Source organism: Candoia aspera, chromosome 3, assembly GCF_035149785.1.
Source record: "Candoia aspera isolate rCanAsp1 chromosome 3, rCanAsp1.hap2, whole genome shotgun sequence".
Lineage (NCBI taxonomy): Eukaryota > Metazoa > Chordata > Lepidosauria > Squamata > Boidae > Candoia > Candoia aspera.
This window is the reverse complement of record NC_086155.1, coordinates 78,012,513-78,025,790: the sequence shown is the minus strand read 5'-3', so window position 1 is coordinate 78,025,790 and position 13,278 is coordinate 78,012,513. Positions and strand designations below refer to the sequence as shown.

Below are 13,278 nucleotides of genomic sequence, written 5' to 3'. Positions count from 1 at the left end.
AAATGAGGGTGTGCTTTCACAGGGGAAGTGAGGCATCTTCATGCCTGGGCAATAAAGTTATGTGGATTTGCCCTTTGGGTTCTTAATTTAAAGAAATAAAAACTGAACACTGCTTGCTGTGATTTAGCTGCAATTCTATGCATACCCAATTCAGTACAACAAATCCAGACAGTTAAAAATATACACTTTGATTATCTTGTCCTTTCTGTAACTTAACAGGGCTACTGTATTTTATCCTGATAAGACTGTGAGCAAAGGAAGGATAACTAACTCAAGATGAATTACCTGACAGAGAAGGAAATCAAACTCTGGTCTCTTGTTCAAATCTAACACCTACTCACAGCACTTAATTTCTGGTGATATATCACTCTATTCTTTAATCTGACATCTTTTGGCTAAGGTTTCTTTGGCAATACGATCATTTTTTACAAGAAAGAAATAAAAAAAGCCAGCAAAACTGCAGTTTTGGTCACACTGGAATTAAGTTCCATAGAACTCCATGGGACTTACTTCTGAGAAGAAATGAAGATAAAATTGCATCATTAACCAGTTTGTGAATCATCTTCTATTAAGTGCCACTATAAACTGCATCTGATTTCCTGCTTTTTCAATAAGGTATATGATACTAGTGTTTATGGCATTCAAATTGCTTAATGACACAAACATGCAACTTCCATTCATTTCAGTGGGACTTAAATGGATAAATGAAGTTTTGTACTTTTAAGCTACTGCACAAGTATAACACTATACAATGCTGTGCTTATAGTATGCTAGAATTGTAGTGAAATATCTTAGGTCTCCAAAGCTAGGGACACTGAACAGACGTAAGTGTCTAGTAGAAATCACAGTGTTGCAAAAATGGCAAACTGTGCTTAGTACTGTCAAGACTCAAACTCTGGCCTTTTAGATTTCCATCCTGATGCTGGACACAAGTATGTCAGCTACAGATCTGTATTGTGACACAAACACGCAGTTTGTCATTTATACCCCTTGTAAACACCTATGAACAATGTTCTAAAAGAGAAAAAGTTGCTTATTCCTTTCTCTAACTTAAATATTGCATGTATGAGTAGGAAAATATTTTTAAAGTGGGAACAGGATAGACTGACAGTAGCTCATTTTCAATTTCAGTGACCCAATTCTGAAATGAATTACGTTCATTTTCAACTTACTACACTTCTGCCAGTAAGACCTAAAAACCTATATATTCATAGGTGTGATTATGCCTGTGCATGTCTCTATGAGTATATACGTATTTGCCTTTGCATTCTTTTACACTGGATCAAGTATATTTAAACTTATACTATCTTGATCTTCTATAATTTCTTCTATAATTTCTATTTCTTGATTTCTCTTCTTAGCCCATCATATATGACCTCAAATAACTTAATTTATGTTGGAACTGAGAAGAGGAGTCAAGTAATATACCAACTGCCATTCAAGGATAGTCACACTGACATTTCATTTGCCAGATTTAATGTTCCATTCTAATGTATCTCACTATAATATATAACATTGGAGACTATTAATTATAAATACTTATTAAGTAAAACAATAAAACATAGCTGTAAAATACATGGCAAATACAAGTACATTTGAATCATATAATGATAACTTTAAATTATATAGATACATACATAGATATGATATTGATTTTATATATATACACACACACACAAACGCACACACACACATATACTATACATATGTATGTATATATGTATATACACACACACACACACATACTGTGTGTATGTCTGTGTGTGTGTATATACACATACATACTGTATGTATGTATGTGTGTGTGTGTGTGTGTGTGTGTATACATATATATATGAGAATATATGTATTTTTATAAAAGGGAAACTGCTTCCCCAAAATAGTAGAAAAATGTAAGAAAGAATAACCACAAAATATGCCAAAAATAACAGTAATAACATGACCAAAAATAAATTCTGAAAGTTCCAAAATGCATCAATGTATGCCAAAATATGTGACTGAATAGCATTCCTCCAGGGGATACATGCAGCAGAAATATGAAGCATCATTTCCAAAATGAATTACATTGCCCTTTCAGACAAGGATGAATCTCAGATTTGAATTATACCTTATTCTTACAAATTACACATTAACATATCTTACCTTCTGAACACTGCAGGAAGCTGACTATCAGAAGCAGCCAAAACCTTTTCATTCTGCAATCAGAAGCCACCATTATTGACCCCCCTTTAAAAGTGTTTTCTTTTTATTCCTTAACGATCCCAGTTATAAAATGCCCAGCGTCATTCAAGAGGGTGGTCTACATCATTCATCTTCATAACTGGGGAGAGAAATGAAAATGAAAATTATCAACTCATGTTCACTATTAAATGACACAGTAGAGATCAGATTCTATGCTGATGTGATGAGAAAACTGGCAGTGAGGGAAGACAGACAATCGTCTGCCTCTAGTTAATATCTGAAAGGGAGACCTCAGCTAGGATACCATGAGAGAGAAACATGCAGTGTGAAGGATGATGGCTCATTCTTGCAAGAATTCCAAGATTTCTAGGAACTCTCAAACTAAAAATCTAACAATACCGGTAGAAAGAAAGCAGGGCAGTCGCCTAAAGAAACAAAACAGGAAGACGATACTTCATGGTCCCTTTGCTTTCACATTTGCAGGACCACTCCATCCGTTGGGTAATTTGCAGACAAGGGGCAGGAACTGAAATAGTACAGGCTTTTCTGAGGTAGCAGTGTTCCCCCTCCCTGGATTAAATTCACAATCTGTATTTTGTGAAGACACTACTTCGAGCAAAGAGTTTTGCCTTCACAAAAATTCTTTACCAATAACAGAAACAGGGTTGCACCTTTTATTCCAAGAGGAATAATGACTGCCAGGCATGCCAGGGTATATCACTGAAATAACAACAACACTTAAAGGCATGCCTTTGAGGATGTGCAGAATGCACGGTTCCCAATCAGTAATTACAAACCAAGTGTGTGCAAACTGAACTTAGACAGGGCTTTCATGCAGCTATGCATTAATTTTTTCATTAAACCTGTTATTAGAAACCAATTACTAGGCCACCTTCCCTCATCTCCAAAGACCTTCCGGATTAATATGACAAGAGCATGCCACATATTCTTCTCCATTACTATTGAATGTTTCTGTCCAAAACTATTACCCAGGTCCTCCCAGGAACTAGAAACTGATACACATCCATGGATCTTCTCTATACTAAGAAGCAAACTGCATTCTACAGCTCAGGAGGCCAGGCGATGTGCATTTCTGTGAATTTTAATCTCTGTTTCAAAACACTGCCTACAGCTAAGGCTGCAAAAGTTACTTTGCAAATCAAACAACTAACTACAATGCTGTGAACAGTTAAAACTGCTCTGGTAGCCTTTCTGTGGCTCACTACTTTGCCAAAGAACAGAAGAGTCACACTAACAGTGTAAGATCCAAACTTACTCTTTTGAAAGTAGCTGGGAAAATATAAATCATGCCAAATCCAGCCTGTTGCTTGGGTTACTAAATGGCCAAATTCACCCAACATTACATTTGTGCCTAATAGGATTAGAAAATCTGTCATAACAGATGTTCTGTCTGATCCTAAAGATAATGCTCAGAAATTAATGCAGTGCTCTTTATTTCTGAAGCATGTTTAGGACTAGAGAGTCACTAATGTGAGATGGGCAGCCATATATATCATATAAATAAGTAAGTTAGTTTGTTTCTGGTCCTTGAATGAAAAAGTTGTCCTAATAGTAACCTCTGCATCATGAATTCTTTGAGAAGTACATGCTTGCCTATAATTACACTGTAACAGCTGCTTTGAGGCAAGTACAGTAGTGAACTGTCTTTTGTTGTTTAATGCTATGGTTTGCATTGCTCTTAATCACTATTCCACATTAATAAATATGTGTTTTAAAGTGAAGGAAACAAGGGGGCTCATGTACATGCCCTGCAATTCTGAAGATAGTTGTAATGAAAGTGGAAACAGGACAAAAGAGGAGTCTGGTTTCCCAAATCCTCAGTGTTTTCTAACTCCCCTGTATAATTCCTCCTATTAATTTTGATACTCTTATAAATGGTTATGCTATAGCCACTCTGTTCAGCTCTGAAAAGGAAAACCCTGAGTAGGTCAAAGTTCAGGACTGCCTTGGAAGACAAGATGCTTCCTCACAGATCATCCAGAAATTATTCATGTTGTCAGTTCAATTTCAGAAGTGGTACCAGGCTAGCTTCAAACTTAGATTCAGTTTTTCCCACTTTAATGTACTAGTGAGATATGAGAAAAGCACTTTTGATGGGCACCAAAACAAAGTTTCTGACAGTAGGATCATTTCTCCCTCACCGCCCCCCCGCCCCCCCCCCCCAGCCCCGGACAAGTCTCCTGCTATTTTCAAAGGTGTGACAGAAGAGGTTCATGGCAGATATCTAGAGGTAAAAGAAAAAAAGAAAAGAAAAAAGATCTATTGCTAGTTAATTTAGAGGTGGCACATCAGCTGCTGGAGGAATTTCCTGAAACTGACACAAAGGAATAGTTATGTTATATCTTGAAGTCTTATACCCACAGTGCAAAGAGCATTCTCTGGTGAAAAATCTATAGCATCCACAAAGAAACAAACTGCATGTATCGCTGAAAGGATGGCTTGTCTTTTTATTTTTCTTTCTTCGTTGCAAAAACTACTCCCAGTTAGATAAACCAGTCACACTATTAAGCAAAGAATGGTGGACTGACCTGTATTTATACACACAGCACGCATACATGGACAGGCAGATTCAGAGTAACAGACATTTAGGGTTAATTCTTCATCTATCTGATGAAACCTTGAATAATAATTGTCGACTCACTTCACACACTTTATAGACAGTACAAAGTGAACAAATAAGATCATTAGAATAATATGAGTGTATGGCTGAGACACATTACTAATTGCAAGGGAAATAAAGCTAACATTTGATTACTACTAAAGATTCACAAGATTTTTAGATTTGCTAAGCTGCACACATCTTCTAAAGATGAGAAAGGCACTGAAGGGTTAGACATTGAAAAGCCTATGTGACTTTGTTTTTTTTTTTGCATGTCAACATGCAAATGTGAGTAGATTAATAGGTACTGCTTCGGCGGGCAGGTAACGGCGTTCCGTTTAGTCATGCCAGCCACATGACCATGGGAAGTGTCTATGGACAAACGCCGGCTCTTCGGCTTTGAAACGGAGATGAGCACCGCCCCCTAGAGTCGGACATGACTGGACTTAATGTCAAGGGAAACCTTTACCTTTACTTACACTACTGTAAGCTGTTTGAAGGAAAGAAAGCAAATATTTTTTTAAAAAATGGAAAGCTGGAGACCACTTTTTTGGGGGAGGAGCTTTCCAGATTGTGATGGTGCTGTTTTTTTTAAGGTCGCAATATGGATAGATTTATGGTGAGATTTAGACCCAGTTTGGTATAGTGGTGAAGGCATCAGGCTGGAAACCAGGAGTTCTAGTCCTACCTTAAGCACAAAGTTTATGACAGTAGGATCATTTCTCCCCCACACTCTGAGCGGGGACCTGGGGTCAAGTCACTTACTCTCAGCCCCAGGGAAGTAGGCAATGGCAAACCACTTTGAAAAACCTTGCCAAGAAAACTGCAGGGATTTTTCCAGGCAGTCTCCAAGGATCGGACACGATTGAACAGATTTTAAAAAATGGTGAGGTTTGGCCCCATTTGAATTGTTGGAATATGTAAAATGCCAGGAAGCTATGTCAGGTACAATGCAAAAATTACAGTAGCAGCTACTAGCTGGAAGGTAATACAAACAGATACGTCTGTGGAATGAAGTATTTGGAATGAGGTTGGCAACAGCAAAATATATCTTGATTCTTGTCTTTTGTATATAATGGCAAACCATAAAACCAGAAATTAGGGATTTATTGGATTATTTTTCTCTTGCAAGGAATGCACATCTAACCATCGCTATTGAAATACAACAATTTTAGGTAAAATTGGTTCAACGAGTTTTAAAACCATTTTTGTACACCTACAGCTATACATAGATACTTATTTTTTAAAAAAAACTTCAAATATGAATGCAAACTTTAATTCTTTATTTTTTCAAGGGATTGGCTAATGTGTCTAAAAGAACGAAAGAGTTTCCTTTCTATTGCAAATTACGAATAATTTTACTATATGACTCTAGCATAGCAGCATGCCTTATCTATACTCCAGTGCTTCCCCCACCCACCCCCCACAAACATTAGCAGGTATAAATCCTGGAGCCAGAGAATACTTGGGACCAAGGATGTTGCTGACAGCCTAGTCTTTCAGACCATGTAATTGCACAGATAAGGAGACACAATCATTAGAATCTTGCATCAACAAAACCCAAAACAGGCAAACAACAGCAGGAAAAGCTGTATCAGGTTACCTCTATGCAAACAGAAAATGTAGATCATAGTAAGTGGTCATTCTTTGCAAATAGCCCATTTCCCTTCAGACTTTAAAAAGGAAAAAAAAAAAAACCTCATACATAGCTGGGCCTGACAGTGGGGAAGGGAGACAGCCTTTAGAGCCAAAAAGCAGATTAGATTTCAATGCAACCAAAGCTGCCTGGAAAACTTCACTTGTAACTTAAATCCTTCCCGTTGGGAAACAGCCTGATCTGTCATCAGAAACATTTCACTTTGGAAAATTAGAGGCTATATCCTAAGCACTTGTAAAACGAACAAACAAACAGACAAAGAATACAATAGGGAAGGAAGGAAGGAAGGAAGGAAGGAAGGAAGGAAGGAAGGAAGGAAGGAAGGAAGGAAGGAAGGAAGGAAGGAAGGATTTTTAGGGACAAACAAAAATCCACCCGAAATTAAATTTCAGCTTAATCTCAGATATGCAGTAACAATGGTTATATCTATCTGTTAAAGCTTTCATAAAACTGCAATATTTTAATTCCAATCTAAGCACTGGATCTCAATTAGAATTAAGATAGAGCATTGGCCAATAATCTCAGAATGCCTCCTTAGACATTGTTCTGGGAGGCCCTGGAAGCCACTGCATCATACTGACTGGTTACTAAGAGTCTACAGAAGAGCAATGAATCAATAAAGATTCTTCTTTATCATCATAATCATCATCTACATTCAAGGACTGAACAGCCACCCCTTTCTTCAAGCACAGAGTCATTTGCAGAACAAATACTTTTCAGAGTGATCTATAGTTTTAAAATAAACATTGATGCACAGATTGGCATCAGAAAAGACCTTGTGGAAAATCCATATTAATAATAAGTCTTGGTGAGAAATTATTCCTGACTGATTAGCTTTCCAGAAAAATTAACACTTCCCTGCATTTTGAAGTGGAGTAATCTCATATGTCAGATCTAAGTGTGAAGATCTTAGATTAGTGTCCCAACTGCTCAGGAGGAGAGGAGAGGAGAGGAGAAGGGAGGAGAGGAGAGGAGAGAAGAGGCAAAGCTGGTATTTCATTAAAAATACTGCCTTGTTCAAGGCTATCAAGGAAGAGGGAGGAGGCTATATCTCAACTGTTCCCATTAATTAACACATTTAATTTCCACACAAGTTATACAGAAAGAATAGTATCAGGGAAGGGAAGGGAATAGCATAGTATGAGACTTGACCAAGAGACACCATATTACAGTAAGAAAATCATTTTTATGAATTCAGATGCTATATGCTTTGAAGGGATAGATCTGTGCTTCAGCAATGCCTAAAAAGGTATGAAATAAATATATATGCACGCTGAATCTAAGCTGAAAGTGAGACCACAAAGCTTGAGTCCCAACAGACTGGATCCTATGTTAATCGTTACAACACAGTTTACTCACAAAGGAGAATTTACTGCCTGACAAGCAAAACACTAAACAGAAGAGTTTCAAGCTTTATAATTTATCCTCTCCATCCACAATGGCACTGGGCTGTACCTCAGTTACTTCCAGAAGAAGAAGAGAGGACAAGAGAAGAGAATTGGGAAAAAAGGATGACTGTCACTGTCAAACACCATCCCAGTAGAGCTGAGCTTCTTTTTCTAGGACATTTTGTTCATTTCTTCACAGAACATGTCCCCACCCAGTGATCTCCCAGACTTTTTTAAAAAATACATGTTTGGAATGTCTTGTGTGCTAACCAGCCATTCAGTTTGCCCTCATGATGACTCTCTGTACTGGAGAGAGAGAGAGGAAAGAGAATGCACAAGAAAGGCAATTACTACTATTATCAGTTGTAATATCTTAGCCTCATGCTAAGCATGTTAAATATGCTGATACTTTGGACACCAGAGGCACAATCTGAAGATGTTTACCATTCTGCTCATTAAACACTTCTAGGTCTGCAATAACTACAAAATAAATAGTTCTGATTTCAAATGTTATGTAGGCTAAACGGAGGGAGGGAGGGGAACAACAAAATAGTATGCACACAGCATAACCAATAACTTCACAATGTAGGATATGTTGCTTTTTAAAAGAAAAGAAAAGGAGAAACAATGGCAAATAATTCAATGGCTGCCCTAACTTTTTGTCAAAGAGTACCTCTACAGAAGAGGTAGTATTTGTAAGGATTCAGTTTCAACATGGAATCCCACTGTACTACTTTCATGAAGTCAGTATCTCTCAGCTTCAATTTTCTATACCTACATATAAGGCATATATTTTAGGACCATTTTGAAGGCAACCTAATGCACAAAGTTAGGGAGAAAATGTGACTTAAAACAACCGACAGCACAATTCCATACTCGGTTTTTTAATTAAGGTTTCATTCTGCTGAAATTGTACGAGTTGTACATTTATATACAAGTATGGACATACAAAATGTTTTGAAATGAAACAGTTGTCTCAAGTTCAGAATGGGCTGTTCTGACTCTTCCAGAATTGTTTCAAGCCTGAAACAGCTGTTTTAAATTTGAAATAGATATTTTGAAATTGAAATAGTCCCATTTCTTATCTGGAACACTTGCAGAATGGCTAGGATAACCAGTTTTGAATTCAGGTTCACAATATTTTGTACATCCCTACCTGAAAGAAAAATGAGGTTTAATGGTGAACACTGTCGAAGAGGAGATGCCTCTGATGACTTTGGAAAAATGACTATGAAATTATAAACAGAAAGACATCATCAATGGCAGTGGTTTTTCCCTTCCTTTTGCTTCATTGAAGATATTCCTTAGATCCTGTTCAGGTATTACAAAAACAACTAAAAGTCACCATTCAAACAATACAAAAGACAACCTTTTCAGAAGTATGGATGCCTTAGAAGACTGGATCACTGCCCTTGGGAAGGGTGAGAGTAATCTCTTCCACTTATATGAAGTTTATTTTACTGTAAAATAAATAAATATTGCTGAATATTGCCTTTTTTCTTTCTTTCCTTGCCTAGTTATCTCTTCAATTATCTAATTTCTATGCAGTTTTGTTTTCCCCTTTACTTTTGTAGAAAGCCAGGAAAAATACAAAACAGGTCAGTCAAGTATGAGCACATGTCCAGGCTTTTCCAGGTTTACAAGCCTTTCCTTTCCTTTCCCTTCCCGCCCCTGCTTATATTATGTAGAAGCCAGACCACTATGGCTTGTTCAACAAACCACAGTTAAAACATGGCTTACTGTTAAGATAAATTCAGCCATTAATTCAATAGTATGAACTCCTAGGTAAGAAGATAGCAATCCAGACATCAATCCAGAGTTCTCACTCAAAGCAGATGACCGGGCTCAAATTATCACACTTTGAACACATTATACAAATACCTAGCTCTCTGGAGAAGTCTGTAATGCTAGGGAAGGTGGAAGGAAAGAGGACAAGAGGATGACCAGCAGCAAGATCAATGGACTCATTTACATCTATGACAGGAGACCACTGGAAGACCTGAACTACCACATTGGGGACAAACTATCCCAGAGAAAATCTATCTGTGTGGTCACTAAGAGTCGATATGGAATTGATGGCACATAATCAATCAAGAGATATGGGATTATAATCTAATTTATATCCAGCCCATCCTCCGTGCTAAGTGAGTGAGTGTTTTCTCTATGCAAAACAGTAAGTTATTAGAAGAATAAGCAGAGAAACATAATGAGACTATGATGAGACATGTCGACAGCTCTAGATGATATATTATGTGAATGTCCTTGATACACTTTATGATCTTTCTCTTCTTGGTATAAGAAAAACAGAAATAGGAGGAATAAGTGAATTAAGAGAAAAACTAAGTACACACATGTCATTCATACCTGACAATCCTAGTGTAAATAATGTCATCTGCCCAATATCTAACATCCACCTGGCAAAATAAAACTAAGCATGGAGCTTTGACAACAAATACAGTACCTCTGTGAGTTACAAATACCATCCTGTTTATTTAACCCTACTGATTAATTGGGTTAAATAAAGCCTTATATCTAAGGTACTGCAAGTTGCAACTGTAGTTTATATGGGCCTGGGGCCAATCGCACTGCAAAAGGATTCTCCACGCACACACCATATAACTGTCTGGAGTTATGTGGGTCATGCAGGAAACATGCTTAAAGTTGTTTAATTTTTTAACAATAAATGAAACCAAACTGGCAATTAAATACTTTATATTAGATAGAATAATACTATGAACCTGGAAATCTATTATGCACAAAAGCACTTTTTAATAGTGTACATGAGTAAGCTTTTTTGTTAATCCTTCAGTTTCCAGGTTAATTATACAGAAACTGTTTAACTTCTGTAAGGACAACATCCATAAGGACAACAACATTCAACTAGTTATTTCCTCTGTTCTACCCCAGCGCTGATGCCCTTCTATGCCTTTTGTCAGTGACTAAAGAAATGGGATTAATATACTATGTTACTCCTTAAAAAATTATCGTTCTTAATCCTGAAGGAGGAGCAGTAGCAGTGGCAGCAATAGGGAAACCTTCAGTGCCAAAATGGAAATACTATGAAACCTGGATTGTCTAGCTCAGGTTTAACCTGTCGATACAATAAGGTCATAATCAGAAGTCTTCTCTACAGTGGTGAATGGAACAAATGGAGGAGCCCAGCCTATTCCCTGGTCCCCTGTGCAAGCACCAAGTCATGTCTGACCCTTTGGGGGGATGCCACTTTCGTGACGTTCTCTTGGCAGACTATAGCGGGGTGGTTTGCCATTGCCTTCCCCCAGTCGTCACCTTCCCCAGCAAGCTGGGTGCTCATTTTACCGACCTCGGAAGGATGGAAGGCTGAGTCGACCTGAGCCAGCTACCCGAGAATCCAGCTTCCGCTGGAATCAAACCCGGGTCGTGGGGAGAGTGTCAGCTGCAATACTGTCACCTATCACTCTGCGCCACATGAGGCTGCTCATGAAACTCTACAAGCACCTATTATACTTTGAAACGGAGCAAATGCAACCTATCTCCATGCACAACTTTTTTTTAACATAAAACAGGGACTGGGGAAAGACTAATGTATATCAGGGAAAAGAAAAACCCAGAATGTAACTGATATGTTAATATTCTATGCAGTTATTCCCTTAGTCTGCAATGATAGGAGTCAAAAATACCCAACCATGTTTTTTCTGTTAAATGTGCAGACAGACTGTAAAGTTTTACATGTATTAAGAAATCAGTTTCACATCAAGATGGGACAGAAGACACAGAAAACAACCTAAAATGATAAAAGCATAAGTAGAATAAGGAAGAACAGCTTAGACTGACCATTCTCAGAAGCAACTCTGAAAGCTGTATCTGCATTATTGATAATTAATTCTGCATTCTGATTCTTCAACAAATAACACAGCTTCAAAACTAATATTTGTGATATCATGGTCTAATCACTGTGCAGAGAAATATGAAACAAAATCAATCGTAACTCATAAGATGTAATCTTGCTACTCTATTTGGCTCACTGTGCTGAATTCCTAGCTCATAAATCATTGTTACTAGCCATTCAGAGAATCAATATTCAGATTCCCTCTTGGTCTATACATACAACCACTAAATGAAATAATAATGACCCAAGGTCTGTCATATATTAGGTCATCAATACCACCAACAGAGATTTCTTGGCAACAATGAGGTAATTGAAGATAAAACAAATCTGATTTTTAAAAATCTGTAAGAACAGAGGGAAAAAAAATAACTCCCCATAAGGCCTGAATATGTTCAAAAGCAAGGACCTAAAGCCATTTACCTGCTTGACATTTTATGGAATGAATTTACATTTAAAGAAAAGTCAGCTTTTGTGACACTGCTGATACTAAATATATTTAATTAGACTGTAAACATACGATCGTTAAATGCTATCTTGTCTCATTCTGAATCCCCCTCCTCTCTTCTATATCCTCTCTTTGTCTTTTAAAAGCACCATTAGTACATCTGTAAAGAGAATTCCTCAACTCCTTACTCTCATTCCGATAGCCCCAAAGTCCCAGTGGAACAAAGATTAGTCCCATTAAAAACCAACAACAAAAAATAAAATAAACTATTAGAGTGCTTTCCGTGAAGCCTTATTCCCCAAATGCTTTACAGACCATTTAATTATCTCAAGGTAGTGGAACGCCTCTCTGCAGACAAACGTGAAAGCTACCGAGCTCTTTCTATCTCTCTCTAGTATCCCAGATGTGGGCTATGGTGCTATTTTAATCTCTAATAAGAGAAAAATGTTGGCTGAGATACACTACTTAGTGTAAAAAAAAAAATCAATTTCTTGGGATCTTTAAATTACCACCAAAACAAAACAAGAGAATCCATAGGGGCAAGTCTAGTTTATGAAAGGAAGGTATACAACACTATCAGCTAGCTTTTCACCTAACCCCACTATGCATATCATCAGCAGAAAAAGCAGCGGCTATTGCCAGTCACTGACATAAAGTGATTTTCCAGACATACCACTTTACACAGCAGGGGAGCTGCACATTGAGGAAGCTTTATAATAATTATGTTTTTTAAATAATGGAGGGGGGGGGGAATTGACTCTCTCTGGCTTTCCAGTTTGTTCTCATTCTCTTTCTAGACCATTAGAAGATTTCACAAGTAGCAGGATAGAAAGCTGCACAGTTAAGCATCCCCCCTCCCACCTCAACATTAAGAAGTGGCAAAACGCCGATGCTGATTGAATCTTATGTGCTAGTTTTTAACTGCAGCCATACTACATAGCATTGCCCCAAGGCCTGGAGGGCGACACCAGTACCAAGGCTCAGCAGATGAGGGAAGAGGCCTATAATGGAAACAGTGCTGGTACTTCACTGAGCGTATGTGTTCGGCTTCTTGCCTTTAAGAAGTTGCCAGGAGGGCAGATGGGCTTTTCTTCACACATATTATTTGGGCATGAAATA

The 13,278-nt window shown here is 37.7% G+C and overlaps 1 protein-coding gene across 10 annotated transcripts in view; it reads right to left on the bottom strand.

The window, feature by feature from the left end:
• The window catches only part of ADGRL2 (adhesion G protein-coupled receptor L2), a 214,238-nt gene that overhangs the window by 166,925 nt on the left and 34,035 nt on the right, over positions 1 to 13,278 (bottom strand). For all 10 annotated transcript variants that reach the window (XM_063298183.1, XM_063298181.1, XM_063298182.1 and 7 more), the window contains exon 2: positions 2,143 to 2,320. In XM_063298183.1, the coding sequence (XP_063154253.1) occupies positions 2,143 to 2,215 (73 nt within the window). In that variant the 5' untranslated portion in view covers positions 2,216 to 2,320. The remainder of the gene's footprint in view (positions 1 to 2,142; positions 2,321 to 13,278) is intronic.